General features: G+C 37.5%; 1 protein-coding gene across 3 annotated transcripts; it reads left to right on the top strand.

Annotated features, from left to right (window-relative positions):
* On the top strand, positions 1 to 26,146 carry LOC113612612 (Golgi phosphoprotein 3-like). Of its 3 annotated transcripts, XM_027092605.1 has the most exons (4): positions 1 to 776; positions 1,513 to 1,635; positions 12,691 to 12,983; positions 24,158 to 26,146. In XM_027092605.1, the coding sequence occupies exon 4, from the start codon at positions 25,434 to 25,436 to the stop codon at positions 25,734 to 25,736; it is 303 nt and encodes a 100-aa protein (XP_026948406.1). In that variant the 5' UTR covers positions 1 to 776; positions 1,513 to 1,635; positions 12,691 to 12,983; positions 24,158 to 25,433; the 3' UTR covers positions 25,737 to 26,146. The 3 variants fall into 3 exon arrangements, with proteins under 3 accessions (XP_026948406.1, XP_026948407.1, XP_026948408.1); XM_027092606.1 differs by lacking the exons at positions 1 to 776; positions 1,513 to 1,635; positions 12,691 to 12,983 and adding an exon at positions 13,160 to 13,179; XM_027092607.1 differs by lacking the exons at positions 1 to 776; positions 1,513 to 1,635; positions 12,691 to 12,983 and adding an exon at positions 17,615 to 17,632.
* Positions 26,147 to 27,562: the final 1,416 nt, after the last annotated feature.

The raw sequence follows: 27,562 nt of genomic DNA, 5'->3' as shown, positions 1-27,562 counted from the left end.
ATGCCCTGCGTTGATAGTTGGCTGACCTGGTGTGCCAGTCTCTTTCTTCAAGGCTTCCAGGAGAGTTAACAGAAGTCAGCCACCTCTACAATCCTTATGAATACCATTGTCCCACACCACTCAAGAGCTACCACGTATTCCCCAGCCTGGTCCCTTCCACCCGTTCCTTATTCCCAAACAGAGGTGAAAGTCTTAGTAAACGTGCTGCTACAGCACGCTGTGGGTTGTCACTACCCCGACTTAGACCAGCAATGAGGTTCTTGATGCCTCCTGACCAGAGAGTGAGCAAATTCTCTAGTCCCATTCTTGAGGGTCAACTTTCCATGGCCATCTCTGGTACCAGTTTAGGTCTCCGCAAAAGCAGACCTTGAGGCAAGGATTAGGGGGCATGTAGCTACTGGGGAGGTGATATCAGGAAGAGAGGAGGTAGGGAAAGTGAGAGAAAGAAGGTAGAAAAGTCAATAAAGGATACATTAAAGTGAAGATTACTGCTGTAGTCAACAAGAGCTGAATTCACTCTGAGGAACCGGCAAGAATTGCCTGCTGAGAGATGGAGAAGCTTACATATTTATCCACTGATTCCTATTCTTTATCGGTTGGGGGTTGCCTCCAAGAGGCTGATAGACTGTTTCTTCCCAGCCATCCTGGAAAGTCCACCCTTGCAGGGTGGAGCACGTTCCGTGACACCTCAGAATGACTCGGGAAGAGAAGCAGAAAGATTCAGACACAAGTTGGATGCTGTCAGAATGTGCAGGAACTGTTATTTATGGCTGCAGGTAAAGTTACTAGCTGGGACATTAACAGCATCTGCTACAGCAAGAATTAAGATACCAATTCTGTCTATATTCCTTTCAAGCAGTTTTAAACAGCATCTGTTGTATTGCTGAAGGTGTAGGCAAACAGCATGCTGATGTACTGTTGTTCCGAATGTGTATTGATACAGCCTCTATGAAGGGCAACTGGACGGTGGCTGTCAATATTGAAGGTGTGGGAATTCCCTGGGGGTCCAGTGGTTAGGACTTCACGTTTTCACTGTCTAGGGTGTGGGTTCAGTCCCTGGTTGGGGAATTAAGGTCCCTCAAGCTACGCGGCATGGCCAAAAAATATATATGTATGATATATATATTGAAGGTGTATATACTTTTCGATCCAGGTTTAGGAATTTCACTGCTAGGAATTGATCCTGAAGGTATTGATGCAAAGCCTTTCATACAAGTATTTTCATTGTAATCATAGAGGATTGGGCACCGGTTTCCTCCATGGGGCACTGGGTAAATTATTGTACATCCATATAGTGGCACCCTTAAATAGAAGGGGATCCTCTCTGTGTACTGACATTGAACACTCTTATCAGAAGGCAGCAGAAAATGATTAACTGTTTATTCAGTATACTACTGTACTGTATAAGTGGGAAAAGAAAAAGTGTGTTTGCATATGTACAAACTATCTCCAGAAGGAGATTTCTACATGCTATGGATTGTATTCTTCTTATAACTTTTCTGTTATTCCTAGGGACTTGGGATAAGAGGTGGCGGCTCCAGGGTAGTATTAGTCTACCAAATGGTAGATTGTGAAAACAAGTGTGATGAAAACTGACAAATAATAACAGAGTACGGCAAAGTGACTGGATAGCAGGTAATCATTCACAAACTGGTGGTTTTCCTGTTCACCAGCAATAGATAGTTAGAAAATGTAATGGAAGGGAATTTGCAACAGAAACCTAAGTATAAAACACCTAAGAATAAACATAACAATAAATATATAAGATCTTTACAGGGGAAAAAGTAAACTATAGGACATAGAAAAACACCTAGATAAATGGAGACTATTAATGGTCTCAATATATTATGATGCCAGTTCTCTCCAAATTGTTCCATAAAGACAATGTAATCCCCCAAATATCCTAATAATATTTAGTATATAGTTTAACAAGCTAATTTAAGAATTCATAAGTAAGGCTACAAGTATATGCGTAGCTTAGACAGTTATGGAGTGGGAGAAATCAAATGATCAGTAAATGTAAAAATCAATGTTATTCTCCCTAGTCATTGCAGACATGTAAATTAAGATAAGATGTAACTTTTCACCATATAATTGGCAAAAAATAAAAAATGTTGATACTACCAATCAAGAATGTGAGGAAATGGTATTCTCCCACTCAACTGATAGAAAAAATATTATTTAAGGCTCTCTGAAAAGCAACGTGGCAGTAACTTTGAAAATGGTAATTATTCATTCTCAATGACCCAGCAATTCCATTTCTCAATATCTATCCTGTATGCATCAAACATGTAATTTAAGTGGCATGCACAAAGATATTCTTACCCCTAGTTCATAGTTGCAAAGAAAAGAAAAAAGGACAACAACGTAAATACCCATCGATATATTCATAAATGGCTACATAAGCCATAGTAAAGCCCTACTATGAAATACTATATAGTAATTTAAAAGAATGATGTAAATCAATATCTACTGACATGAAAAGAATAAAAAGCAAGGTTTAGAATACTGAATTCAATAGCATCCCACTTATGAAAAACATAAAACACCACAAAACAACACTAAACACTTACTTGTACAGGTACAAGTGCATGATTATATATTAATTTTTTTTGAATTTAATTTTATTTTTTTATACAGCAGGTTCTTATTAGTTATCCATTTCATACTTATTAGTGTATACATGTCAATCCCAATCTCCCAATTCATCCCACACCCCCAGCCGCCACTTTTGCCCCTTGGTGTCCATACGTTTGTTCTCTACATCTGTGTCTCAATTTCTGCCCTGCAAACCAGTTCATCTGTACCTTATGTCTAGGTTCCATATATATGCGTTAATGTACGATACTGGTTTTTCTTTTTCTGACTTACTTCACTCTGTATGACAGTCTCTATATCCATCCACATCTCTACAAATGACCCAATTTCGTTCCTTTTTATGACTGGGTAATATTCCATTGTATATATGTACTACATCTTCTTTATCCATTCTTCTGTTGATGGGCATTTAGGTTATTTCCATGACCTGGCTATTGTAAATAGTGCTGCAGTGAATATTGGGGTGCATGTGTCTTTTTGAATTATGGTTTTCTCTGGTTATAAGCCCAGTAGTGGGATTGCTGGGTCATATGGTAGTTCTATTTTTAGTTTTTTAAGGAACCTCCATACTGTTCTCCATAGTGGCTGTATCAATTTACATTCCCACCAACAGTGCAAGAGTGTTCCCTTTTCTCCACACCCTCTCCAGCATTCGTTGTTTGTAGATTTTCTGATGATGCTCATTCTAATTGGCGTGAGGTGATACCTCATTGTAGTTTTGATTTGCATTTCTCTAATAATTAGTGATGTTGAGCAGCTTTTCATGTGCTTCTTGACCATCTATATGTCTTCTTTGGAGAAATGTCTGTTTAGTCTTCTGCGCATTTTTTGATTGGCTTGTTTGTTTTTTTTAATATTGAGCTGCATGAGCTGTTTATATGTTTTGGAGATTAATCCTTTGTCCACTGATTCGTTTGCAAATATTTTCTCCCATTCTGAGGATTGTCTTTTTGTCTTGTTTGTAGTTTCCTTTGCTTTGCAAAAGCTTTTAAGTTTCATTAGGTCCCATTTGTTTATTTTTGTTTTTATTTCCATTACTCTGGGAGGTGGGTCAAAAAAAATCTTGCTGTGATTTATGTCAAAGAGTATTCTTCACTGTGTTTTCCTCTAAGAGTTTTATAGTGTCCAGTCCTACATTTAGTTCTCTAATACATTTTGAGTTTATTTTTGTGTATGGTGTTAAGGAGTGTTCTAATTTCATTCTTTTACATGTAGCTTGTCCACTTTTCCCAGCACCACTTATTGAAGAGACTGTCTTTTCTCCATTTTATATCCTTGCCTCCTTTGTCTTAGATTAGTTGACCATAGGTGCATGGGTTTATCTCTGGGCTTTCTATCCTGTTCCATTGATCTATATTTCTGTTTTTTGTGCTAGTACCATATTGTCTTGATTCCTGTAGCTTTGTAATATAGTCTGAAGTCAGGGAGTCTGATTCCTCCAGCTCCGTTTTTTTCCCTCAAGACTCCTTTGGCTATTCGGGGTCTTTTGTGTCTCCATACAAATTTTAAGATTTTTTGTTCTACTTCTGTAAAAAATGCCACTGGTAATTTGATAGGGATTGCATTGAGTCTGTAGATTGCCTTGAGTAGTATAGTCATTTTCACAATATTGATTCTTCCAATCCAAGAACATGGTATATCTCTCCATCTGTTTGTGTCATCTTTGATTTCTTTCATCAGTGTCTTATAGTTTTCTGCATACAGGTCTTTTGTCTCCCTAGGTAGGTTTATTTCTAGGTATTTTTTTCTTTTTGTTGCAATGGTAAACAGGGAGTGTTTCCTTCATTTTTCCTTCAGATTTTTCATCATTAGTGTATAGGAATGCAAGAGATTTCTGTACATTAATTTTGTATCCTGCAACTTTACCAAATTCATTGATTAGATCTAGTAATTTTCTGGTGGCATCTTTAGGATTCTCTATGTATAGTATCATGTCATCTGCAAACAGTGACAGTTTTACTTCTTCCTTTCCAATTTGTATTCCTTTCATTTCCTTTTCTTTTCTGATTGCCATGGCTAGGACTTCCAAAACTATGCTGAATATAAGTGGCGAGAATGGGCATCCTTGTCTTGTTCCTGATCTTAAAGGGAATGCTTTCAGTTTTTCACCATTGAGTGTGATATTAGCTGTGGGTGGCCTTTATTATGTTGAGGTAGGTTCCCTCTATGCACACTTTCTGGAGAGTTTTTATCATAAATGGTTGCTGAATATTTTTTAAGGGGTTTTTAATTTATTATTATTTTTTTGGCTGCATTGGGTCTTCATTGCTGCGTGCAGGCTTTCTCTAATTGTGGCGAGCGGGGGCTACTCTTCGTTACAGTGCACGGGCTTCCCATTGTGGTGGCTTCTCTTGTGGAGCGTGGGCTCTAGGCACGTGGGCTTTAGTAGTTGCAGCATGCAGGCTCAGTAGTTGTGACACATGGGCCCTAGAGTGCGCAGGCTTCAGTAGTCATGCAGCATGAGCTCAGTAGTTGTGGCATATGGGCTCAATAGTTATGGCTCGCAGGCTCTAGAGCGCAGGCTCAGTAGTTGTGGCACATGGACTTAGTTGCTCTGCGGCATGTGGGATCTTCCCAGCCCAGGGACTGAACCCGTGTCCCCCGCATTGGCAGGTGGATTCTTAATCACTGTAGCTTTTTTCTGCATCTATTGAGATGATCATATGGTTTTTATTCTTCAGTTTATTATGTGATATATCACATTGATTGATTTGTAGATATTGAAAAATCCTTGCATCCCTGGGATAAATCCCACTTGATCGTTGTTTATGATCCTTTTAATGTTAGAGTTGGTTTGCTAGTATTTTGTTGAGGATTTTTGCATCTATGTTCATCAGTGATATTGGCCTGTAATTTTCTTTTTTTGTGATATCTTTGCCTGGTTTTTGTATCAAGGTGATGGTGGCCTCATAGAATGAGTTTGGAAATGTTCCTTCCTCTGCAATCTTTTGGAATAGTTTTGGAAGGATGGATGTTAACTCTTCTCTAAACGTTTGGTAGAATTGACTTGTGAAGCCATCTGGTCCTGGACTTTTGTTTGTTGGGAGCTTTAAAATTACTGACTTAATTTCAATACTGGTAATTGGTCAGCTCATATTTTCTACTTCTTCCAGGTTCAGTTTTAGGTGATTGTTTCTTTCTAAGAATTTGTCCATTTCTTCTAGCTTGCATATTTCATTGGTGTATAGTTGCTTGTAGTAGTCTCTTACGATCCTTTGTATTATACTTCTGTGCTGTCGGTGGTAACTTCTCCCTTTTCATTTCTGATTTTATTGATTTTGGTTATCTCCCTTTTTTTTTTTTTAAGATTTATTTATTTTTGGCTGCATCAGGTCTTAGTTGCAGCATGCAGGATCTTCGTTGAGGAATGTGGGATCTCTCTAGTTGTGGCATGCGAGTTTTCTCTTCTCTAGTTTTGGCGCATGCGTCCAGGGCACCTAGGCTCTGTAGTTGTGAGGCGCGGGTTCCGGAGCACGTGGGCTCTGTAGTTTGTGGCATGAAGGCTCTCTAGTTGAGGCGTGAGAGCTCAGCAGTTGTGGCACACAGGCTTAGTTGCCCCATGGCATGTGGGATCTTCGTTCCCTGACCAGGGATTGAACCCATGTCCCCTGCATTGTAAAGCGGATTCTTTACCACTGGACCACCAGGGAAGCCCCTCCTTTTTTTTCTTGATGAATCTGGCTAAAGGTTTATCAATTTTGTTTATCTTTTCAAAGAACCAGCTTTTAGTTTCATTGATCCTTTCTATTGTTTTTTAGTCTCTATTTCATTTATTTAGCCTCTGATCTTTATGGTTTCTTTCCTTCTACTCACTTTGGATTTTGTTTGTTCTTCTTAATCTAGTTGCTTTAGGTGTAAATTTAGATTTTTCATTTGCAATTTTTCTTGTTTCTTGAGGTAAGCTTGTATCAGTGTAAACTTCCCTCTTAGAACTGCTTTTGCTGTGTCCCATAGGTTTTGGATCATTGTGTTTTCATTTTCATTTGTCTCTAGGTATTTTTTGATTTCCTCTTTGATTTCTTCAGTGATCCATTGGTTGTTTAGTAGCAGATTGTTTAGCCTTCATGTGTTTTGTGTTTTTTGCAGTTTTTTTTCTTATAGTTGATTTCTAGTTTCGTAGCATTGTGGTTGGAGAATTTTTTTAAAGCATAATCCAGTGAGAAATACTGGCATAGTAACAAGAGATAAATTAAACTCTTAATAAAGAACTACTACAGTAAGATTAGAATCTTACCTTTTAAGAAAAAAAAAAGCTGAAAGTAGCTTGATGAAAGGAGGTATAAAAAATGGTTGGGGCATCTGGGATATAGCAACAAAATCAAAATACATAAAGATGGTGAAAACTAAGTACTATGCCCATCTGAGACAAAACATGTAACCAAACTGAGCCAAAAGGAAGAAGGGGGGCGATATGGAGGGGGGTGGAGAAGAAGCAAAGTACAAAAGAGTATCTATGGCATGTTACTCTTCACATAGAAGGAGATGACCTAGAGGGGTGGGATAGGGAGGATGGGAGGGAGGCTCATGAGGGAGGGGATATGGGGACATATGTATGCATATGGCTGATTCACTTTGGTGTACAACAGAAACTAACACGGTATTGTGAAGCAATTATACTCCAATAAAGATCTATTAAGAAAAAAAGAAAATACGTATGTATCTTATTTGTGCAAAAGATATATTCCCTGACTTACAATGGAGTTACGTCCTAATAAACCTATCTTAAAGTTGAAAATGTATTTAATACACCTAAACTACTGAATATCATAGTTTAGCCTAGCCTACCTTAAACGTGTGCAGAACACTAACATTAGTCTACAGTTGGGCAAAATCATCTAACACAAAAGCCAGTTTTATAATAAAGTATTGAATATCTCATGGAGTATTAAATACTGTACTAAAAGTGAAAGACAGCATGGTTGTCTGGGTACAGAATGGTTGTAAGTGTATTGGTTGTTTATACTCATGGTCACATGGCTGATGGAGCTACAGCTTGCTGCCCCCGCCCAGCATCACAAGAGAGTATCTACCGCATGTCACTAGCCTGGAAAAATCAAAATTAAAAATTCTAAGTACAAATGGGTAGAGCTTCACACCATTGTAAAGCCAAGAAATCATAAGTTAAAAAATCTTAGGGTTTCCCTGGTGGCTCAGTGGTTGGGAGTCCGCCTGCCGATGCAGGGGACACAGGTTTGTGCCCCGGTCCAGGAAGATCCCGCATGCTGCGGAGCGGCTGAGCCTGTGAGCCATGGCTGCTGAGCCTGCGCGTCCGGAGCCTGTGCTCCGCAACGAGAGAGACCACAACAGTGAGAGGCCCGCATACTGCAAAACATAAATTAATAATAATAGTATTGAATTTGAGCTCAGAAAACAAATTTCCATGAATCCATACCAACATAAAAAAGGATTGAAGGGCTTCCCTGGTGGCACAGTGGTTGAGAATCCACCTGCCAATGCAGGGGACACAGGTTCAAGCCCTGGCCCGGGAAGATCCCACATGCCATGGAGCAACCAATCCCGTGTGCCACAACTACTGAGCCTGCGCTCTAGAGCCTATGCTCCGCAACAAGAGAAGCCACCGCAATGAGAAGCCCGCGCACCACAACCAAGAGTAGCCCCCACTCTGCACAACTAGAGAAAGCCTGCACGCAGCAACGAAGACCCAACACAGCCAAAAATAAATTAATTAAATAAATTTTTTAAAAAAGGAATTGAATAAATACATGTATGGGGAAACAATATCTCTTCTTACAAAAGAATTCCAACTAATAAATTTAGAAGAAATGAGAGAAATAAAAAAAATTACCACCAGGCAGACACCACCATAGTAAGTGTTGCATGTCTGGTCAGTTTGATGGATGCTAAAATCAGTTGTGAGTGTTCGAGAAGAAAGAAGATATTTCATAGTCTCAGAGTATTTCTCCAAGATATTTGTCAATTACATAGGGAAAACTGGTAACTTTACTGTGGAGAATATCTGCAGACACCTCCTTAGCCAAGGGATCAAGGTTAATAAATCACCAGCAACAAATCACATTGAAGTCATTATGCACTGAGATGGACACAATATCACTTCTGGGGTAATCTTGCTAAAAATGCAACACCTCAAGCTAATCACGAGAAAACATCAGACGAACCCAAGTTGAAAGACATTCTACAAACTATCAAGGTCATGAAAGACAAAGAAAGACTGAGAAACCATCACAGATTGCTGGAAACCAAGGAGCCAATAACTAAATGCAATGTGGATCATGGGTTGGATCCTGAAGCAGAAAAAGGACATTAAGGGGAAAATGAGTGAAATTTAAATAAGATTTGTGTTTGGTTAATAGTATTCACCAATGCTATTTTTCTGTTTTGGTAATTGTATAATGGTTATGGAATTGTGAAAATTACGGAAGCTGGGAGAAAGGCATATGTAAGCTCTTTGTACTATTTCTGCAACTTTCCTTTAAGTGGAAAATTATTTCAAAAGAAAAAGAGAACATAGAGAGAAAGGGCATTGTTCTCGATACTCACTTTCTTTGTATTTCCTATATTCAACCCTGCCAATGTGCTTGCATCTCCCTGCTCTATTTGATGCCACAAAATATTACATGCTGGGAAATTGTGCAGATGAACCAATATAGTTTCCATGGCATACTGACATCATTTCCCTACTTTCCAATCTCATATGAGCTTAATTAATGCACTTTAAAGAATTTTACCAAAATAAACTATATTGAAGTTGCATGTGACATATTTGATTAAAATGGAGTCATGAAATATGAGGGGGGAAATCAGTATTTAAAAGTCAATGTAAGCCTACAATAGCCAAAACAATCTTGAAAAATAACAAATTTGTAAGACTAACATTTCCTGATTTCAAAACTTATTACTTACCTATAGTAATCAAAACAGTGTGATAGTGGCATGAGGATAGACATATAGACCAAAAGAGAATAGAGCCCCCAAATAAACCCAAGCACATCTGGTCAATTGATTTTCAATAGGAGTGCCAAGACTATTAAATGGGGAAAGACAGTCTTTTTAACAAAAGGTAGTGAGAAAACTGGATATGCATATGCAAAAGAATGAAGTTGGATCTTTACCATATACCATATACAAAAATTAACTCAAAACAGATCAAAGGCTTAAGCTTAAGAGCTAAAAGTATAGAACTTTAAAATGAAAACATAGGGGAAAGTCTTTATGACATTGGATTTGGCAATAATTTCTTGGATATGACACCAAAAGCATAGGCAATAAAGAAAAAATAGAAAAATTGGACTTCATCAAAGACACTTGTGCATTAAAGGACATTATCAAGAAAATAAAAAGACCGTTTATAGAGTAGCAGAAAATATTTGCAAATCATCTATCTGATAAAGGATGTTAATCCAGAATATATAAATAATTCCTATGAGGCAATGGGTTAAAAAAACCTCAATTCAAAAATGGGAAAAGATCTTGAATAGGCATTTCTCCGAAGAAGATATACAACTAGACAATAAGCACATGAAAAGATGTTTAACATCATTAGTCATTAGGGAAATGCAAATCCAAACCACAATGAGATACCACTCTATGCCCATTAGGATGGCTATGATTCTAAAACAAAAACAAACAAAAAAGGAAAATAACAAGTGTTGGCAATGCTTTGGAGAAATTGGAATCTTCATGTATTGCTGTAGGAAAGTAAAATGGTTTAGCCGCTGTGGAAGATAGTTTAGCAGTTCCTCAGAAAGTTAAACATTGAATTACTGTATGACCCAGCAATTCCATTCCAATGTATATACCACAAAAAAACTGAAAGCAGGGACTCAAACAGGCACTTGTTCACCAATATTCATAACAGCATTATTCACAATAGTCAAAAGGTAGAAACAGCCCAAAAGTTCATCTACAGGTGAATGGATAAACAAGTTGTTGTATATATATACAATGGGATATTATTCAACCATAAAAAGGAATGGAATTCTGATACATGCTACAACATGGATGAACCTTGAAAACATTTTGCTAAGTGAAATAAGCCAAACACAAAAGGACAAGTATTGTATGATTCTACTTCTATGAGGTACCTAGAACAGGCAAATTCATAGAGACAGTAAGTAGAATAGAGGTTACCAGGGCCTGGAAGGAAGGGGCAATGGGGAGTTGTTTAATGGGCACAGATTTTCTGTTTGGGATGATAAAATTCTGGAAATGGATAGTGGTATTGGTTGCACAACATTGTGAAAGCACTTAATGCCACTGAATTGTACACTTAAAATGGTAAATTTTATGATACACATATATTCTTTTCTTTAACAGTTTTATTGAGGTATAATTCACATATAATAAATGACACATTTAAATTTTCAGTTTTATATGATACATATATTTTAACACAAGAGCTCAATACTATACATGAAACATATAATATTGTATGTCAAATATACTCAATTAAAAAAATTAAATTACATTCCAAAAAACTCAATAAAACATATGATGTGAAATACAGATGTATAATCATAGTAATTAACAATTATAAGTAGACATTTAAAAATTTTGCCTATATCCCCCAAAGTTTATGTCTTCTAGTTGTCCAAAGAACATTTTGAGGAACTTATCATTAGGAAAATGAGGGATCTCCTAGATACAGTCTGCCTTATCTGTAAGTGTATATGCTCGTGTGCATGTACGTGTGTGTGTGTGTGTGTGAGTGTGTGTGTGTGTGTGTTGTATGATGGGAAATAGAAGAAAAGAGAAGAGGGTACTACCTCTTCATATTGAAAGAAGATCGTCCTTTTTGCTTGTCCTGGGGAAAAAAGAACACTGACATGACATACTTTTGGGAATGCTGCAGACTGATCAAGAAAAAAAGGAGGGAAAGTACACATTACCACCATTAAAAATGAAGGAGGGAATATCACCACAGACCCTACATACATTAAAAGGCAAATAAAGGAATGTAGTGAATAACTTTATGCCTATAAACTTGACAAATAGATGAAAAGAGTTCTTTTAAAAACACAACTTACCAAACTGATACAAAAAGAAATAGAAAATTTTCATAACTCTATTTTTAAAGTTGAATTGATGATGGAAAGCCTTCCTGCAAAGAAAACTGCAGGTCCAGATGGTTTTCTTCGGGAATTCTATCAAACATTTAAGGAAGAAATTATACTAATCTTACACAAACTCCTTTAGAAAATAGAAAGTGTTCCCAACTCATTTTATGAAGCCAAGATAATACTGCCAAAAACTTGACAGAAACACTACAAGAAAATTGGAGACCAACATCTCTTAAGTTGCAAAAATCTTTCACAAAATATTAGCAAGTCAAAAGCAGCAATACTACATCCTGATTAAGTAGGTGTATTCTAGGAATAGAAGGTTGCCTTAACATTTGATAATCAGTTGGTGTTATTTGCCACTGTAACAGAATAAAGGAGAAAAACCATATAACCATACCAATAAATGCAAAAATGCCTCATAAAATTCAATAGCCATCATGATTTTAAAACAAAAACCTCTTTGCAAACTAGGACATGAAAGGGAACTTTTTGTTAAATTTAAAAGCATTTAGGAAGAACCTAAAGATAATATCATACCTAAAGGTTGATTATACCTAAAGAATACCTAAAGAATATTGAATATTCTTCCCTCAAGATTATAAACAAAGCTAAGATGTTCACTCTCACCACTTTTTTCAATATTATACTGGAGACCTTAGCCAATGTAAAAAGGTAAGAAAAAGATATAAAAGTCATACATATTACAAAGGAAGAAATAAAATCATTAGCATTTAAACAAGCATTAAAATCCACAAAATACTTAGGAACAAATTTAACAAAAGACATGTAAGACCTCTACAGTGAAAACTATAACACGTTACTGCCAAGACTTGAGCTGCAATTTAATGACTGCTATCCATGAAAATACTTTGTAAGGAGATTCTGTTTGAGGCACTTTAATATTTTGATGAAGTGTTCCTCAAGCTGGACAAAAAGCAATACCCTGGCCCTGGAAAGATTTGCATTACTACTACTCAGTCCGACTAATAGTTGGCTAAAAATTTTATAACAGAAAAGTAAGTCTGCAATTATTATGTTTTTTTTTCCTCAGCCCACCTGGATAATATTGATGTACCCTTCCCTCAGAACACTATACATGACATTCCAGAGAAGGCTGGCAGAACCCTGCTGAAAACCCAAGCATTGCATCTTGTTGATTTTCCTTCGATGTTTGATTAGCATACCCTGCCTACATCATACTCCGACTCTGGATCATCCAGTGACTCTGAAAGCCACTCCAGGAGCGGTCCATTGAAACCTGGTGGGTGCAGAGCAGTCTCTCTTGCCCTTGCTGGAAAATGACCTATAACAATCGGGGTGCTCACCTGCTACAGTAATGGAGAGGTAGGTACATGTAAAGAACCACAATCTTCCTGTTCTCTTTCTCTTTTCTCTCCTCCTTTAATCCCTTCAGAGTTTTGTTTTTGTTTTTGTTTTTTGGCTGCACCCTGCAGCTATGCAGGATCTTAGTTCCCTGACCAGGGATCAAACCAGTGCCCCCTGCAGCAGAAGCGTGGAGTCTTAACCACTGGACTGCCAGGTAAGTCCCCAGAGGTTTCCATTTTTAAGTTTCTATGAGCTTAATTCTGACCAGTTTTTGAACAAAACCTATTGCCCTGTAAACAAAGACCCTCTACTTGTATACTTTGTGTATTATCAAGCAGTATTTGGACTTACACCTGCCTTTGTCAATTTGGAATAATGTAAGGTTAATTTAACAGGGTTTTTTTTCCATTTTGAGTTTATATTTGTATATGGTGTGAGAAAATGTTCATAGTTCATTCTTTTTTTTGAATTTTATTTTATTTTATTTTTTACACAGCAGGTTCTTATTAGTTATCTATTTTATACATATTAGTGTATATATGTCAATCCCAGTCTCACAATTCATCCCAACCCTCATCCCCCTTTCCCCCCTTGCTGTCCATATGTTTGTTCTCTATGTTTGTGTCTCTATTTCTGCCTTGGAAATAGGTTCATCTGTACCATTTTTCTAGATTCCACATATATGCGTTAATATATGATATTTATTGTTCTCTTTCTGACTTACTTCACTCTGTATGACAATCTCTAGGTCCATCCACATCTCTACAATTGACCCAATTTCATTCCTTTTTATGGCTGAGTAATATTCCATTGTATATATGTATCACATCATCTTTATCCATTCATCTGTCAATGGACATTTAGGTTGCTTCCATGACCTGGCCACTGTAAAAAGTGCTGCAATGAACATTGGGGTTCATGTGTCTTTGAATTATGGTTCTCTCAGGGTATATACCCAGTAGTGAGATTGCTGGGTCGTATGGTAGTTCTATTTTTAGTTCTTTAAGGAACCTCCATACTGTTCTCCATAGTGGCTGTATCAATTTACATTCCCACCAACAGTGTAAGAGGGTTCCCTTTTCTCCACACCCTCTTCAGCATTTGTTGTTTGTAGATTTTCTGATGGTGCTCATTCTAACTGGTGTGAGGTGATAACCTCATTGTATTTTTTTTTTTTTTTTTTTTTTTGCGGTACGCGGGCCTCTCACTGTTGTGGCCTCTCCCGTTGCGGAGCACAGGCCCCGGACGCGCAGGCTCAGCGGCCATGGCTCACGGGCCCAGCCGCTCGGCGGCATGTGGGATCTTCCCAGACAGGGGCACAAACCCGCATCCCCTGCGTCGTCAGGCGGACTCTCAAGCACTGTGCCACCAGGGAAGCCCCCTCATTGTAGTTTTGATTTGCATTTCTCTAATGATTAGTGATGTTGAGCAGCTTTTCACGTGTATGTTGGCAATCTGTATAACTTCTTTGGAGAAATGTCTATTTAGGTCTTCTGCCCATTTTTTGATTGGGTTGTTTGTTTTTTTGGTATTGAGCTGCCTGAGCTGTTTATGTATTTTGGAGATTAATCCTTTGTCTGTTGATTCGTTTGCAAATATTTTCTCCCATTCTGAGAGTTGTCTTTTAGTCTTGTTTATAGTTTCCTTTTCTGTGCAAAAGCTTTTAAATTTCATTAGGTCCCATTTGTTTATTTTTGTTTTTATTTCCATTACTCTGGGAGGTGGGTCAAAAAAGATCTTGCTGTGATTTATGTCAAAGAGTGTTCTTCCTATGTTTTCCTCTAAGAGTTTTATAGTGTCTGGTCTTACATTTAGTTCTCTAATCCATCTTGAGTTTATTTTTGTGTATGGTGTGAGAGAGTGTTCTAATTTCATTCTTTTACATGTAGCTGTCCAGTTTTCCCAGCACTGCTTATTGAAGAGACTGTCTTTTCTCCATTGTATATCCTTGCCTCCTTTGTCATAGATTAGTTGACCATAGGTGTGTGGGTTTATCTCTGGGCTTTCTATCCTGTTCCATTGATCTATATTTCTGTTTTTGTGCCAGTACCATATTACCATATTGTCTTGATTACTGTAGCTTTGTACTATAGTCTGAAGTCAGGGAGTCTGCTTCCTCCAGCTCCATTTTTTTCCTTCAAGATTGCTTTGGCTATTCGGGGTCTTTGGTGTCTCCATATAAATTTTAAGATTTTTTTGTTCTAGTTGTGTGTAAAAAATGCCATTGGTAATTTGATAGGGATTGCATTGAATCTCTAGATTGCTTTGTGTAGTATAGTCATTTTCACAATATTGATTCTTCCAATCAAAGAACATGGTATATCTCTCCATCTGTTTGTGTCATCTTCGATTTCTTTCATCAGTGTCTTATAGTTTCCTGAGTACAGGTCTTTTACCTCCTTAGGTAGGTTTATTCCTAGGTATTTTATTCTTTTTGTTGAAATGGTGAATGGGATTATTTCCTTAATTTCTCTTTCTGATCTTTCATTGTTAGTATATAGGAATGCAAGAGATTTCTGTGCATTAATTTTGTATCCTGCAACTTTACCAAATTCATTGATTAGCTCTAGTAGTTTTCCAGTGGCATCTTTAGGATTATTTATGTATACTATCATGTCATCTGCAAACGGTGACAGTTTTACTTCTTCTTTTCCAATTTGGATTCCTTTTATTTCTTTTTCTTCTCTGATTGCCATGGCTAGGACTTCCAAAACTCTGTTAACTAATAGTGGTGAGAGTGGACTTGCTTGTCTTGTTCCTGATCTCAGAGGAAATGCTTTCAGTTTTTCACCATTGAGAATGATGTTTGCTGTGGGTTTGTCATATATGGCCTTTATTATGAGGAGGTAGATTCCCTGTATGGCCACTTTCTGGAGAGTTTTTATCATAAGTGGGTGTTGAATTTTGTCAAAAGCTTTTTCTGCATCTATTGAGATGATCATATGGTTTTTATTCTTCAATTTGTTAATATGGTATATCACATTGATTTGTGTATACTGGAGAATGCTTGCATCCCTGGGATAAATCCCACTTGATCATGGTGTATCATCCTTTTAATGTGTTGTTGGATTCTGTTTGCTAGTATTTTGTTGAGGGTTTTGCATCTATATTCATCAGTGATATTGGTCTATAATTTTCTTTTTTTGTAGTATCTTTGGTTTTGGTATCAGGGTGATGGTGGCCTCATAGAATGAGTTTGGGAGTGTTCCTTCCTCTGCAATCTTTTGGAAGAGTTTGAGAAGGATGGGTGTTAGCTCTTCTCTAAATGTTTGATAGAATTCACCTGTGAAGCCATCTGTTCCTGGACTTTTGTTTGTTGGAAGATATTTAATCACAGTTTCAATTTCATTACTTGTGATTGGTCTGTTCATATTTTCTATTTCTTCCCGTTTCCGTCTTGGAAGGTTATACTTTTCTAATGATTTTTCCATTTCTTCCAGGTTGTCCATTTTATTGGCATAGAGTTGCTTGTATTAGTCTCTTATGATGATTTGTATTTCTGCGGTGTCGTAACATCTCCTTTTTCACTTCTAATTTTGTTGATTTGAGTCCTCTCCCTCTTTTTCTTGATGAGTCTGCCTAAAGATTTATCAGTTTTGTTTATCTTCTCAAAGACCTGCTTTTAGTATTATTGATTTTTGCTATTGTTTTCTTTGTTTCTATTTCATTTATTTATGCTTTGATCTTTATGATTTCTTTCCTTCTGCTAACTTTGGGTTTTGTTTGTTCTTCTTTCTCTAGTTCCTTTAGGTGAAAGGTTAGATTGTTTATTTGAGATTTTTCTTGTTTCTTGAGGTAGGCTTGTATAGCTATAAACTTCCCTCTTAGAACTGCTTTTGCTGCATCCCATAGGTTTTGGATCTTCATGTTTTCATTGTCATTTGTCTCTAGGTATTTTTTAATTTTCTCTTTGATTTCTTCAGTGATCTCTTGGTTATTTAGTAATGTATTGTTTAGCCTCCATGTGTTTGTGTTTTTTACATTTTTTTACCTGTAATTGATTTCTAATCTCATAGCATTGTGGTCGGAAAAGATGCTTGATATGATGTCAATTTTCTTAAGTTTACCAAGGCTTGATTTGTGACCCAAGATGTGATGTATCCTGGGGAATGTTCCATGTGCACTTCAGAAGAAAGTGTAATCTGCTGTTTTCAGATGGAATGTCCTATAAATATCCATTAAATCTATCTGGTCTATTGTGTCATTTAAAGCTTGTGTTTCCTTATTAATTTTCTGTCTGGATGATCTGTCTATTGGTGTAAGTGAGGTGTGAAAGTCTCCCACTATTATTGTGTTACTGTCAATTTCTTCTTTTATAGCTGTTAACATATGCCTTATTTATTGAGGTGCTCCTATGTTGGGTGCATATATATTTATAATTGTTAAATCTTCTCCTTGGATTGATCCCTTGATCATTATGTAGTGTCCAAATTGTAACATTCTTTATTTTAAAGTCTGTTTTATCTGATATGAGTGTTGCTACTCCATCCTTCTTTTGATTTCCATTTCCATGGAATTTCTTTTTCCATCCCCTCACTTTCAGTCTGTATGTTTCCCTAGGTCTGAAGTGGGTCTCTTGTAGACAACATATATACAGATCTTGCTTTTGTATCCATTCAGCAAGCCTGTGTGTTTTGGTTGGAGCATTTAATCCCTTCACATTTAAGGTAATTAGCAATATTTATGTTCTTATTACCATTCTCTTAATTGTTTTGGGTTTGTTTTTGTAGGTTCTTTTCTTCTCATGTGTTTCCCACTTAGAGAAGTTCCTTTAGCATGTGTTATAGAGCTGCTTTGGTGGTGCTGAATTCTCTTAGCTTTTGCTTGTCTGTAAAGCTTTTGATTTCTCCATCGAATCTCAGTGAGATCCTTGTCGGGTAGAGTAATCTTGGTTGTAGGTTCTTCCCTTTCATCACTTTAAATATATCATGCCACTCCCTTCTGGCTTGTAGAGTTTCTGCTGAGAAATCAGTTGTTAACCTTATGGGAGAATTTAAGAATATTTTTATATTTAATTTGGGTCTTTCTAGATAAGATTATAAAGCTAATTAGTAAAGTAAATATTCATGGAGTGGGGGTGGTTTCTAAATGCTTGGTTTGTGTCATAGACATTGGTAAAAGATTTTTTTGTTGTTTTTCATCAATTCCAAGTTCCAAATAAAGTCCAAGAACCCCCCAGTTTTAATTTAATATCTTTACCATTTGATTGAAGCATAAGAAGTAGCATATTTGCCCCCAGAAAAAAAACCCAACAGACTCTGTGGTAGGCGGAATAATGCCCCCTTCCCAAAGATGTACATATTGTAATCCCCAAAACCTGTGAATATGTTCTGTTACATGGTAAGGGAGAAGTAAGGTAGCAGGTGGAATTGTTTGCTAATTAACTGATTTTGAGATGGGGGATTATCCTAGATTATTCAGGTGAGGCCTATGTAATAACAAGGGTTCTTATAAGTGAAAGAGGAGAGGCAGTGTCAGAGTGATTCACCATGAGAAGACTCAACTAGCCATTGCTGGCTCCAAGCATAGTAGGGAGCCACCAGCTAAGGAATTCAGGCAGCCTCTAGGAGGTGGAAAATGTAAGAAAACAGATTCTTCTCTCGGATCTTGAAGGAACACAGCCCTGCTGATATCTTGATGTTAGCCCATTGCAATCCATTACACGCTTATGACCTACAGGATTATAAAATAATGAATTTGTGTTGTTTTAAAGGCATTAAATTTGTGGCAATTTGTTACAGCTGCAATAGGAAAAATAGGAAATGAATACAGTACAGAATCTTTCCTATTAAATCACATTGTAATTGAGTAATTTGAACACAAGGTGGCACTAGACTACCATATTTATCATAGAAGTCCTTTCAGTTTTATGGTATAAAGGGCAATGATACAATTTTCTTCTAATACAGGTTTTTAAATCATTTTGTCACATTTATATCTAAGTCTTCTTCAGTATTGTTGGTAAGTCCCTTAAATTGGCCTTCATGAATTTTTTTTAATTGACATGTAGTCGATTTACAATATTGTATTAGTTTCAGATGAACAGCAAAATGATTCAGTCATATATATATCTATATTCTTTTTTTGATTCTTTTCCATTTTAGGTTTTTACAAGATATTGAATATAGTTCCCTGTGCTTTACAGTTAATGCTTGTTGTTTTTCATGAATTTTTAAGTTGATTTCTGGCAATGATTTTTTTTTTTAATTCAGAAAGATGAACTATAAATGAATAGAAGTCACTAGAATATGTGTCACAAGTGTGAGGATTTTTTTGTTTTTGGTGCCTTGAACACTGACAGAAGCCCATAGCAGATGCCCAATATATAATTGTTGAACGAAAGAACATCTCACGTCCAATTTGCATGTGTAAATTGTTTGTCAAGTCTTTTCTCACATTAACCTGAGTCGTCTGGAACCTGAGGAAAATCCTTTTGTCCAAGAAATTTAAATTTAGCACTATTCATAGAGCAGTCATTTGTTCGAATGAACTTACAATGCATTCTTCTTTGTGCTAGAAATGAATCAGGCATGGCTTGTTCTCTAGAGCACCCTCCCTCCCCCACCTGCCCTCCACCCAGGAATGTCCGGTTCTAATGACACACCCCAGCGTGTCTCTCCTCCTCCCGGTGTGTGTGGGTGACTTTGGGGGAGTGTGTAGTCAGGGTAACCAGGGACCACAGGTGGACCACCTTGGGAGGCAGGGTTTCCAGGTAGTCTGCGTTTCACTGTACCTGCGTGGCCTTGGATGCTTTGCGCTTGCTGATCCCTCTGTCCCGGGCCTTAGGCCTCTCCCTTGGCTTGTCCAACTCTCCTAGTCAAAGAGAGAAAGTGTACTCTTTGGAGAGTGTCTTCCAGTATACTCTGTCTCCAGACACCCTGTAAATTCTGATTCCTCTCTATTCTTGTAGAATTTTGTTCCTCTCACCCTTTCCATGTTGTTTTACGGTTAGTTGTATAAAGTGGCACTAGCTTGTAATTTCTCGGTAGAAGAAGATCATATTTTATTCTTTTTTGTATCCTCAACACCCAGCCAATACTAGGAACAAAGTAAATGCTTCTGGAAGGAAGGGAGGCGGGAAGCCTGTCCCATCATTGGGCTCAGGCTGCAGATGGGTAAAATAACTGTTGCTGATTTCTTAATATTTAAGTATGGGTGTGTGAACTTATGTTTAACCCAAAAGAAAGAAGTAATCAGGATTACATTCATCATTTGGATATAATTTCCATTTACAGACTCAGGATAGTAAATATAATGAGGCCTAAAATAAATGCTGTCTTTCCTCTTTTAAAAAGATAAGGAATTTGAATGCAAATTGTAATGTTTTTCTTCAGAGAGGAATGATTTGCCACTCTTTAATTTGATAAAGTTCTTTATACTTCAAAAATAGACTCAGGCTTTAAATATTAATAAACTTCAGAGAGCAGGAATCAAATCCTCAACTTTTCATGAATTAATTATCATAATTTTAAAACTCCAGTTTTATAAAGCGAATCATAAATTGCAAAATGGCTTTTCCAAATTGTGTCTTTTTGGTATAATTCATATGAGTAAATAAAATTTTATGTATATTAAATTGAGTATTAATACCATAATTTGAAGTTCCCTGTTTCTTGTTATTGTATAACTTTATACATTTTTTTGCATTCAGTAAAATGACGTGTTTTTTTTGTTGTTTGGTTTTTTTTTCGGTACGCGGACCTCTCACTGTTGTGGCCTCTCCCGTTCCGCACGCTCAGGCTCAGCGGCCATGGCTCACGGGCCCAGCCGCTCCGCGGCATGTGGGATCTTCCCGGACCGGGGCAGGAACCCGTGTCCCCTGCATTGGCAGGCGGACTCTCAACCACTGCGCCACCAGGGAAGCCCATGACGTGTTATTTTTAATCAACTTTTATTTTTATCAAAGTGCTGTTTGAATAGTATAAAAGATCAAATATTGCTAAAGGTAACTTTTATAAAACAGCAGTCTCTTTTCTTTACCTTTCTACTCCCATCATCTGCCAAGTAATCAATTTCAACTTTTTTAGATATTTTCTCTGATTTTACTTTCTTATTTCTAAATAATATGCATAATATATACTGGTATCTCTTGAATCATCGGAATAGACTTACCTGTTGATTTCCAATTATAGATAACAAGGATTTTAGCTCAGGTATACCACTCTTTCCACCATCTTCTCAATGAAATTATATCTTAAATATCTGTTAAATCTATGTTCAGTGTTTTCTTAATTTTGACAATGTATGTGTAGTACATAGTATGTTTTTGCATCAAGTAGCATGATTATATATCCTTTCTTACATAACTTGTGTTTTTTGGAGTTAATAATTGCCTTATTTGAAGACATTTTCTTAATTTCCTTTGAATATCTGACTAAATATTCCCATATCCTCAATAGCTCTGTAAAATGTCTCTCATTACATTTTATACAAAACATGTTAAATAACTGAAGAACTACATCCTGGACCCCCAGCCTGCTTCAGTCCAAGACAGTCCTAATGCCTCCACCTTCTGGTTACAATCTAGATGCTTCCATTGTGGGCCTTTGCTCCTCTGTTGTATTGGAACTTCCACTGGCTATCACCCTGGGGATTCCTTTTGCCTCTATTAGATCCTCTGTTTCCTCAACCCCCATGTATCCCAATATCCCAATACCCTCCTTCTAAAGGGAGCCCTTTCGTGTGACTGTGGTATGTGTGTGTGCACATTCCCAAATAGCTTCCTAAGAAAGGTGCTTGGGAAGGACATGTCTAGAGGTCTAAATTGTCTCTTTTCTACCCTCTCACTTGATGGAGAGTAAATATTTCCTTTGGAAATGTGAAGGTGCAGCTTCATTATCTTCTACCTCCCATTCAAGAAGTTTGATGCCATTCTTACACTCTTCTGCTCATTAACTGTCTCCCCCTAACATCCACCCCAACCCGAACTTTTAGAGCCTTCTGTTTACCACTAGTGCACTAGTGTTTGAAATTTTATGATAATGAGTCTTTTGGATTTTTTTTTTTTATTGCTTAATGGGTTTTTTAAACTTTTTTCTTTATTTTTATTTATTTATTTGTCTTCTATTCATTGGGCTGGATATCCAATGGGCCTTTTTCTGAAAAAAGGCTCATGTTCTTCAGCCCTGGAAAATTCTCTTATGTTATTTTATTAACACTTTCCTTTTCTTTCTTTTTAAATTGATGGCTTACTTTTTTTGTTGTTTTTTTTTTGTTTGCGTTGGGTTTTTGTTGCTGTGTGTGGGCTTTCTCTAGTAGCGGAGAGCAGGGGCTACTCTTCGTTGTAGTGCGCGGGCTTATTGTGGTGGCTTCTCTTGTTGCAGAACACAGGCTCTAGGCATGCAGGCTTCAGTAGTTGTGGCGCATGGACTCAGTAGTTGTGGTGTACGGGTTCTAGGGTGCACGGGCTTCAGTAGTTGTGGCTCGAGGGCTCTAGAGCGCAGGCTCAGTACGGGGCTTAGTTGCTCCACGGCATGTGGGATCTTCTTGGACCAGGGCTCGAACCCATGTCCCCTGCATTGGCAGGTGGATTCTTAACCACTGTGCCACCAGGGAAGTTCAACACTTTTCTTCATCATTCTCTTCTGTTCACCCTTTCTGGAGCTCCTATTATTTAGTTGTTGGGCCCCCTGGATTGACCAATTAATTTCTTAAGTTTTCTCTCTTATTGTCCAGTTATTTGCCATTTTGCCCTAAGTTTTGGATTCCCTAACTACATCCTCTACTTTTCTACTGGGTTTTCCAGTTCTGCCATCCAATTTTTATTTCCCTAGTATTTTTGTTGTTGTTGTTCTCTGAATATTCTTCTTTTTAAAATGACCATTTTTTTTCCTGTTTTATGGATACAATATTCTCTTATTTCTCTGAGAACAGTAATGCCTTTTTTTTCCACATTTTTCTTCTCCCTTCATAGTTTCAGTGTCCTCTGAGTTCCTTTTTTTAAAAACCAGGTTTATTGGAAGTGTAATTTGTATGCCATAAAATTCACCCATTGTGAGTGTCTAATTCACTGATGTTTAGTATATTTATTGAGTCAGTCAACCATCACTGCAGTCCAGTTTTAGAACATTTCCATCACCCCAGAAAGGTCTCTGGTGCCCGTTTGCAGTTCATCTCCATTCCTAACCCTAGTCCCAATCAGCCAATAATCTGCTTTCTGTCTCTACCCATTTGCGTTTTCTAGGCATTTCGTATAAATAGAATCATACAGTATATGTTCTTCTGTGTCTGCTTTTTCACTTCACGTGCTGTTTCTGAAGGCCATCCTTGTTGCAGCATGCCTCAGGAGTTCATTCCTCTTTATTGTTGCAGAGTATTCCCTTGTGCTGATGTACCACATTTTGTTTTGACATTCACCAGTTGACCAGACGTTTGTGTAGTCTCCACTTTGGAGGAATTAGAAACATCTTTTTGTTATTTTAATATTTTATTTTGTTCTCTGTGTTTCACATTAGAGAATTTTTCCCAAATGTATGACATTCTCTAGCAGTCTGCTCATATTTGGAAAAAGAGGCCAAATAAGTTACTTGGAAGCTGTAAGTGTGCATGGTGGGCGGTGGTGAAGTGGGGGCTTCTTTGTAATTCTTTGGGGAAATCTTCATATCAGTGTTTTTCATCCTTTTCTCTTGGGCTGGTGGTATTTTCCAGAAAAGACTCTTCCAGTGTCTTGGCTGGAGGGTATAATCCTAGCTTCCAGTATTCCGGGAGTCGAGAGGAGGGAAAAAGCTGAAATGTCCCAAATTCTAGGACATAAAACTCTTACTTAATCCCCCTGTTTTCAGTGGGAGATCCCTGCCTCCTTCAGCTGTGCTTGGTGTCCCTGAGTCCAGAGACCCTCTGTTTTATTATCTTCTACTGCACAGAGTAGAGAAGGAGATCTGGAGATGCTTTTTAAATAGACTTTCAAACAGTCTTTCTATTCTTAGCCCTACCATTATCTTCTCCCCACCCCCCACCATTCCCACAGCTATCTGGTGCCAATTTCTGAGCCTCTGGGCTTCTGCCATGTAAAGTAGGGTACCTCCCTTCTCTGCCCACTGCCAGTTTTGGATTAGCTTTCTTGCATCCACTAATCCACCTACCACTTTTTCACCTACTTTGCAGTATCCGAAATTTTACTGCTCTTGTGTTCTTTCCTGTTATTATTATGGGTTTGTGCTTCTATAGAAATCCTTTTACTCTTATTTTCATAGCATTTTCATCACGAAGAGAATATTTATTCAACCAGCCATCTTTATTGAGAATCTCAATTTAATTCTTTAATGAAAAATACAACTTCCAGTTCCAAATAATTTATGTAAATACCTCACTCTCAAGGAAGTACTGAATAACCCACCACTCTTTAAATGTGAGCTGCACATAGTGACTTCCGTCCAAGAATACAGAACAGAAAGGGGTGAGGGAGGAATAGCTTTATATTGGAGATACCTGACGAACCCTCCCACAGCCTGGTGATCAAGGTCAACACCAACAGTGATAAATCATGCTGATAGTATGCGCCCTTTGTGGTCTCACTCCCCCAAACCTGTAACCTCAGTCTCATCGTGAGAAAAACATCAGATAAATCCCAATAAAGGGACAATCTACAAAGTACACAACCACTACTTCTCAAAACTGTCAAGGTCATCAAAAGCAAGGGAAGATTGGAGAACTGTCACCACCAGGAGGAGCCTAAGAAAATATGACAAATAAAGGTAATATAATAACCTGGGTGGCATCCTGGAACAAAAAAAGAACATCAGGCAAAAACCAAGCAAATGTGAAGAGTGTATGGACTTTAGTTAATATTAATGTATCGATGTTCATTAATTGTGACAAATGTGCTGCATTAATGGGGACTTAGCAGTGGGGCATGTGGAAACACTTTACTATCTTTGCAACTTTTCTATAAATCTAAAATTATTCCTTTTAAAAATTTATTTAAAAAATAAAAATAAATGAACCTCTAATTTATACTTTGGCTATTTATTGACAACTTTATGTTGATAGAAATGTACCAGGAATTATCATTTTACAATTTGACTCATATCTACCTCACACCAAAACCATTAGCAATCTGTTCTAATTTGTGTATTTGAATGCTTTATTCATTCTCTTTTCCAAATACTTATTGAGCAATACTATGTTCCAGGAAATACACCTGGTGCCGGGCTATAGAGATTAATAAAATATGATTCCTGTCCCACAAGAAGTTTACATTCTGGGAACACAGACCGTCCTAGAACACTTGTATTCCACTTCTCCAGAAGCAAACAAGCTACAATGAACACATTTTGCTATTCCTATTAAGAGTACAAAGAAAATAATAGCTGAAATTCTTCTCTAGCTTTTAAGTGCTTTTGTTTAGGTGAGACATGGAATTCATTAAAACTGCATTATCAATTAAGAAACATGCAGGAATGATTAGCTTAAAACCTGGTAGACAGGAGCGTATTGACAACCAAGAAACAGAACTTCCTTCTTTTTGACATGACGACACATCCCCTCACCAACAACAACATTAAGCAGCGCCTCATCAAGAAGGTGCAGGAAGCCGTTCTCGACAAATGGGTGAACGACCCTCACCGCATGGACAAGCGCCTGCTGGCCCTCATCTACCTGGCCCACACCTCGGATGTCCTAGAGAACGCGTTCGCACCCCTCCTGGACAAGCAATACGATTTAGCCACCCAGCGGGTGCGGCAGCTCCTGGACTTAGACCCTGAGGTGGAGTGTCTGAAGGCCAGCACCAACGAGGTGCTGTGGGCAGTGGTGGCCGCCTTTACCAAGTGACGCTGCGCAGAACCTAGCGTCCTCCTTTTTCTCGCAGGATCATTTTTCTTCCAGGGACTCCTGGTTTTCTGCAGTTTGTACTTCCCACACTATAATTGGTTTTCGTTTTATGAAATGGTGGGTGGCTTTTCCTGTTGTTGGTGTGTACCTTCAGGAAGCTGCTGGTATGAGAGACCTTTCTAAACCTTTTTTAAGTTTAGAAAAAAAAGTTTTACTGCCTATTGTCATTTCATTCCTTCTTGACTTCAAGAGAGTCGCCGTTCTCACTGTAATAGGCTTTGGATTTTTGTTATGTTTACTTTCAAACTACCTCCAGTTTCTTTCTTTCCTTTTTTTGCCGATTTTTGTTTTTTATTGAAGCATAGTTTGATTTACAATGTTGTATGAGGTTCAGGTGTACAGTATAGTGATTCAGTTATACATATATATATATATATATATATATATATAATATATATATATATATTCTTTTTCAGATTCTTTTCCCTTATAGGTTATTACAAAATATTGAGTATAGTTCCCTGTGCTATATAGTAGGTCCTTGTTCATTTCCTATTTTATATATAAAAGTGTGTATATGTTAATACCAACCTCCTAGTTTATCCCCCTCCCCTTTCCCCTTTGGTAACCATAAGTTTGTTTTCTATGTCTGTGGGTCTATTTCTGTTTTGTAAATAACTTCACTTGTATCATTTTTTTTAGATTCCACATATAAGCAGTATGATATTTGTCTTTGTCTGGCTTACTTAGTATGATAATTTCTAGGTCCATCCATGTTGCTGCAAATGACATTATTTCATTCTTTTTTATGGCTGAGTAGTATTCCATTGTGTATTTGTGCCACATCTTCTTTATCCATTTGTCTGTCAGTGGACATTTAGGTTGCTTCCATGTCTTGGCTATTATAAATAGTGCTGCTATGAATATTGATTGAGGTGCATGTATCTTTTCTTGAAACTACCTCCAGCTTCTTTTTCTTTAATTTTATTTATTTTATTTTTATGGCTGCATCAGGTCTTATCTGTGGCACACGGGATCTTCGTTGTGGTGCACGGGCTTCTCTCTAGTTGCGACATGAGGGTTTTTTCTTCTCTAGTTGAGGTGCGTGAGCTCAGTAGTTGTGGCGTGCAGGATTCGTTTCCCCGCAGCATGTGGGATCTCAGTGCCCTGACTAGGGCTTGAACCCCTGTCCCCTGCATTGGAAGGCGGATTCTTTACCACTGGACCACCAGGGAAGCCCCTCCCTCCAGCTTCAAAAGCACATCATTAGCATTTCTTGAGTTTAAGTTTTTCCACAAGTACAAATTCTTCTATATTCTTAACTCACCAAAAGTAAAAAGCTGTACCTATCAAGGTATTTTTCAGTAAAGCTCAATCTAGATGCATACCTTAACAATTTTTTGCTGGCATTATGCTAAGTGACATGAGTCAGACAAAGAGAGACAAATACTGTGTGATATCACTTATGTGTGGAATCTTAAAAAGCCAAACTCATAGAAACAGTGAATAGAACAGAGGTTATCAGGGGCTAGGGGTTAGGGGTGGGGGAAATGGGGAGGTGTTGGTCAAAGAGTACAAACTTCCAGTTATAAGATGAGTAAGTTCTGGAGATCTAATGTACAGCTTGGTGATTATAGTTAATAATACTGTATTATATACAGTAAGGGAGGAGATCTTAAATGTTCTCACCACGATAAAGAAATGGTAATTATGTGATGGAGGTATTAGCTAAGGCTATGGTGGTCATCACTTTGCAATACATAAGCATATCAAATCAATAGGTTGCATACCTTAAACTTACATAATGTTATATGTCAATCATATCT

Source organism: Aethalodelphis obliquidens, unplaced genomic scaffold (genome assembly GCF_003676395.1).
Source record: "Aethalodelphis obliquidens isolate GAN/ISIS:26980383/991018 unplaced genomic scaffold, ASM367639v1 scaffold80, whole genome shotgun sequence".
NCBI lineage: Eukaryota > Metazoa > Chordata > Mammalia > Artiodactyla > Delphinidae > Aethalodelphis > Aethalodelphis obliquidens.
The sequence above is the reverse complement of the archived record's forward strand: the minus strand, read 5'-3'. Positions and strand labels throughout refer to the sequence as shown.

What these genes read in the sequence shown, in the direction of transcription:
- LOC113612612 (XM_027092605.1), top strand. Translation starts at nt 25,434, where the DNA reads ATGACGACACATCCCCTCACCAACAACAACATTAAGCAGCGCCTCATC.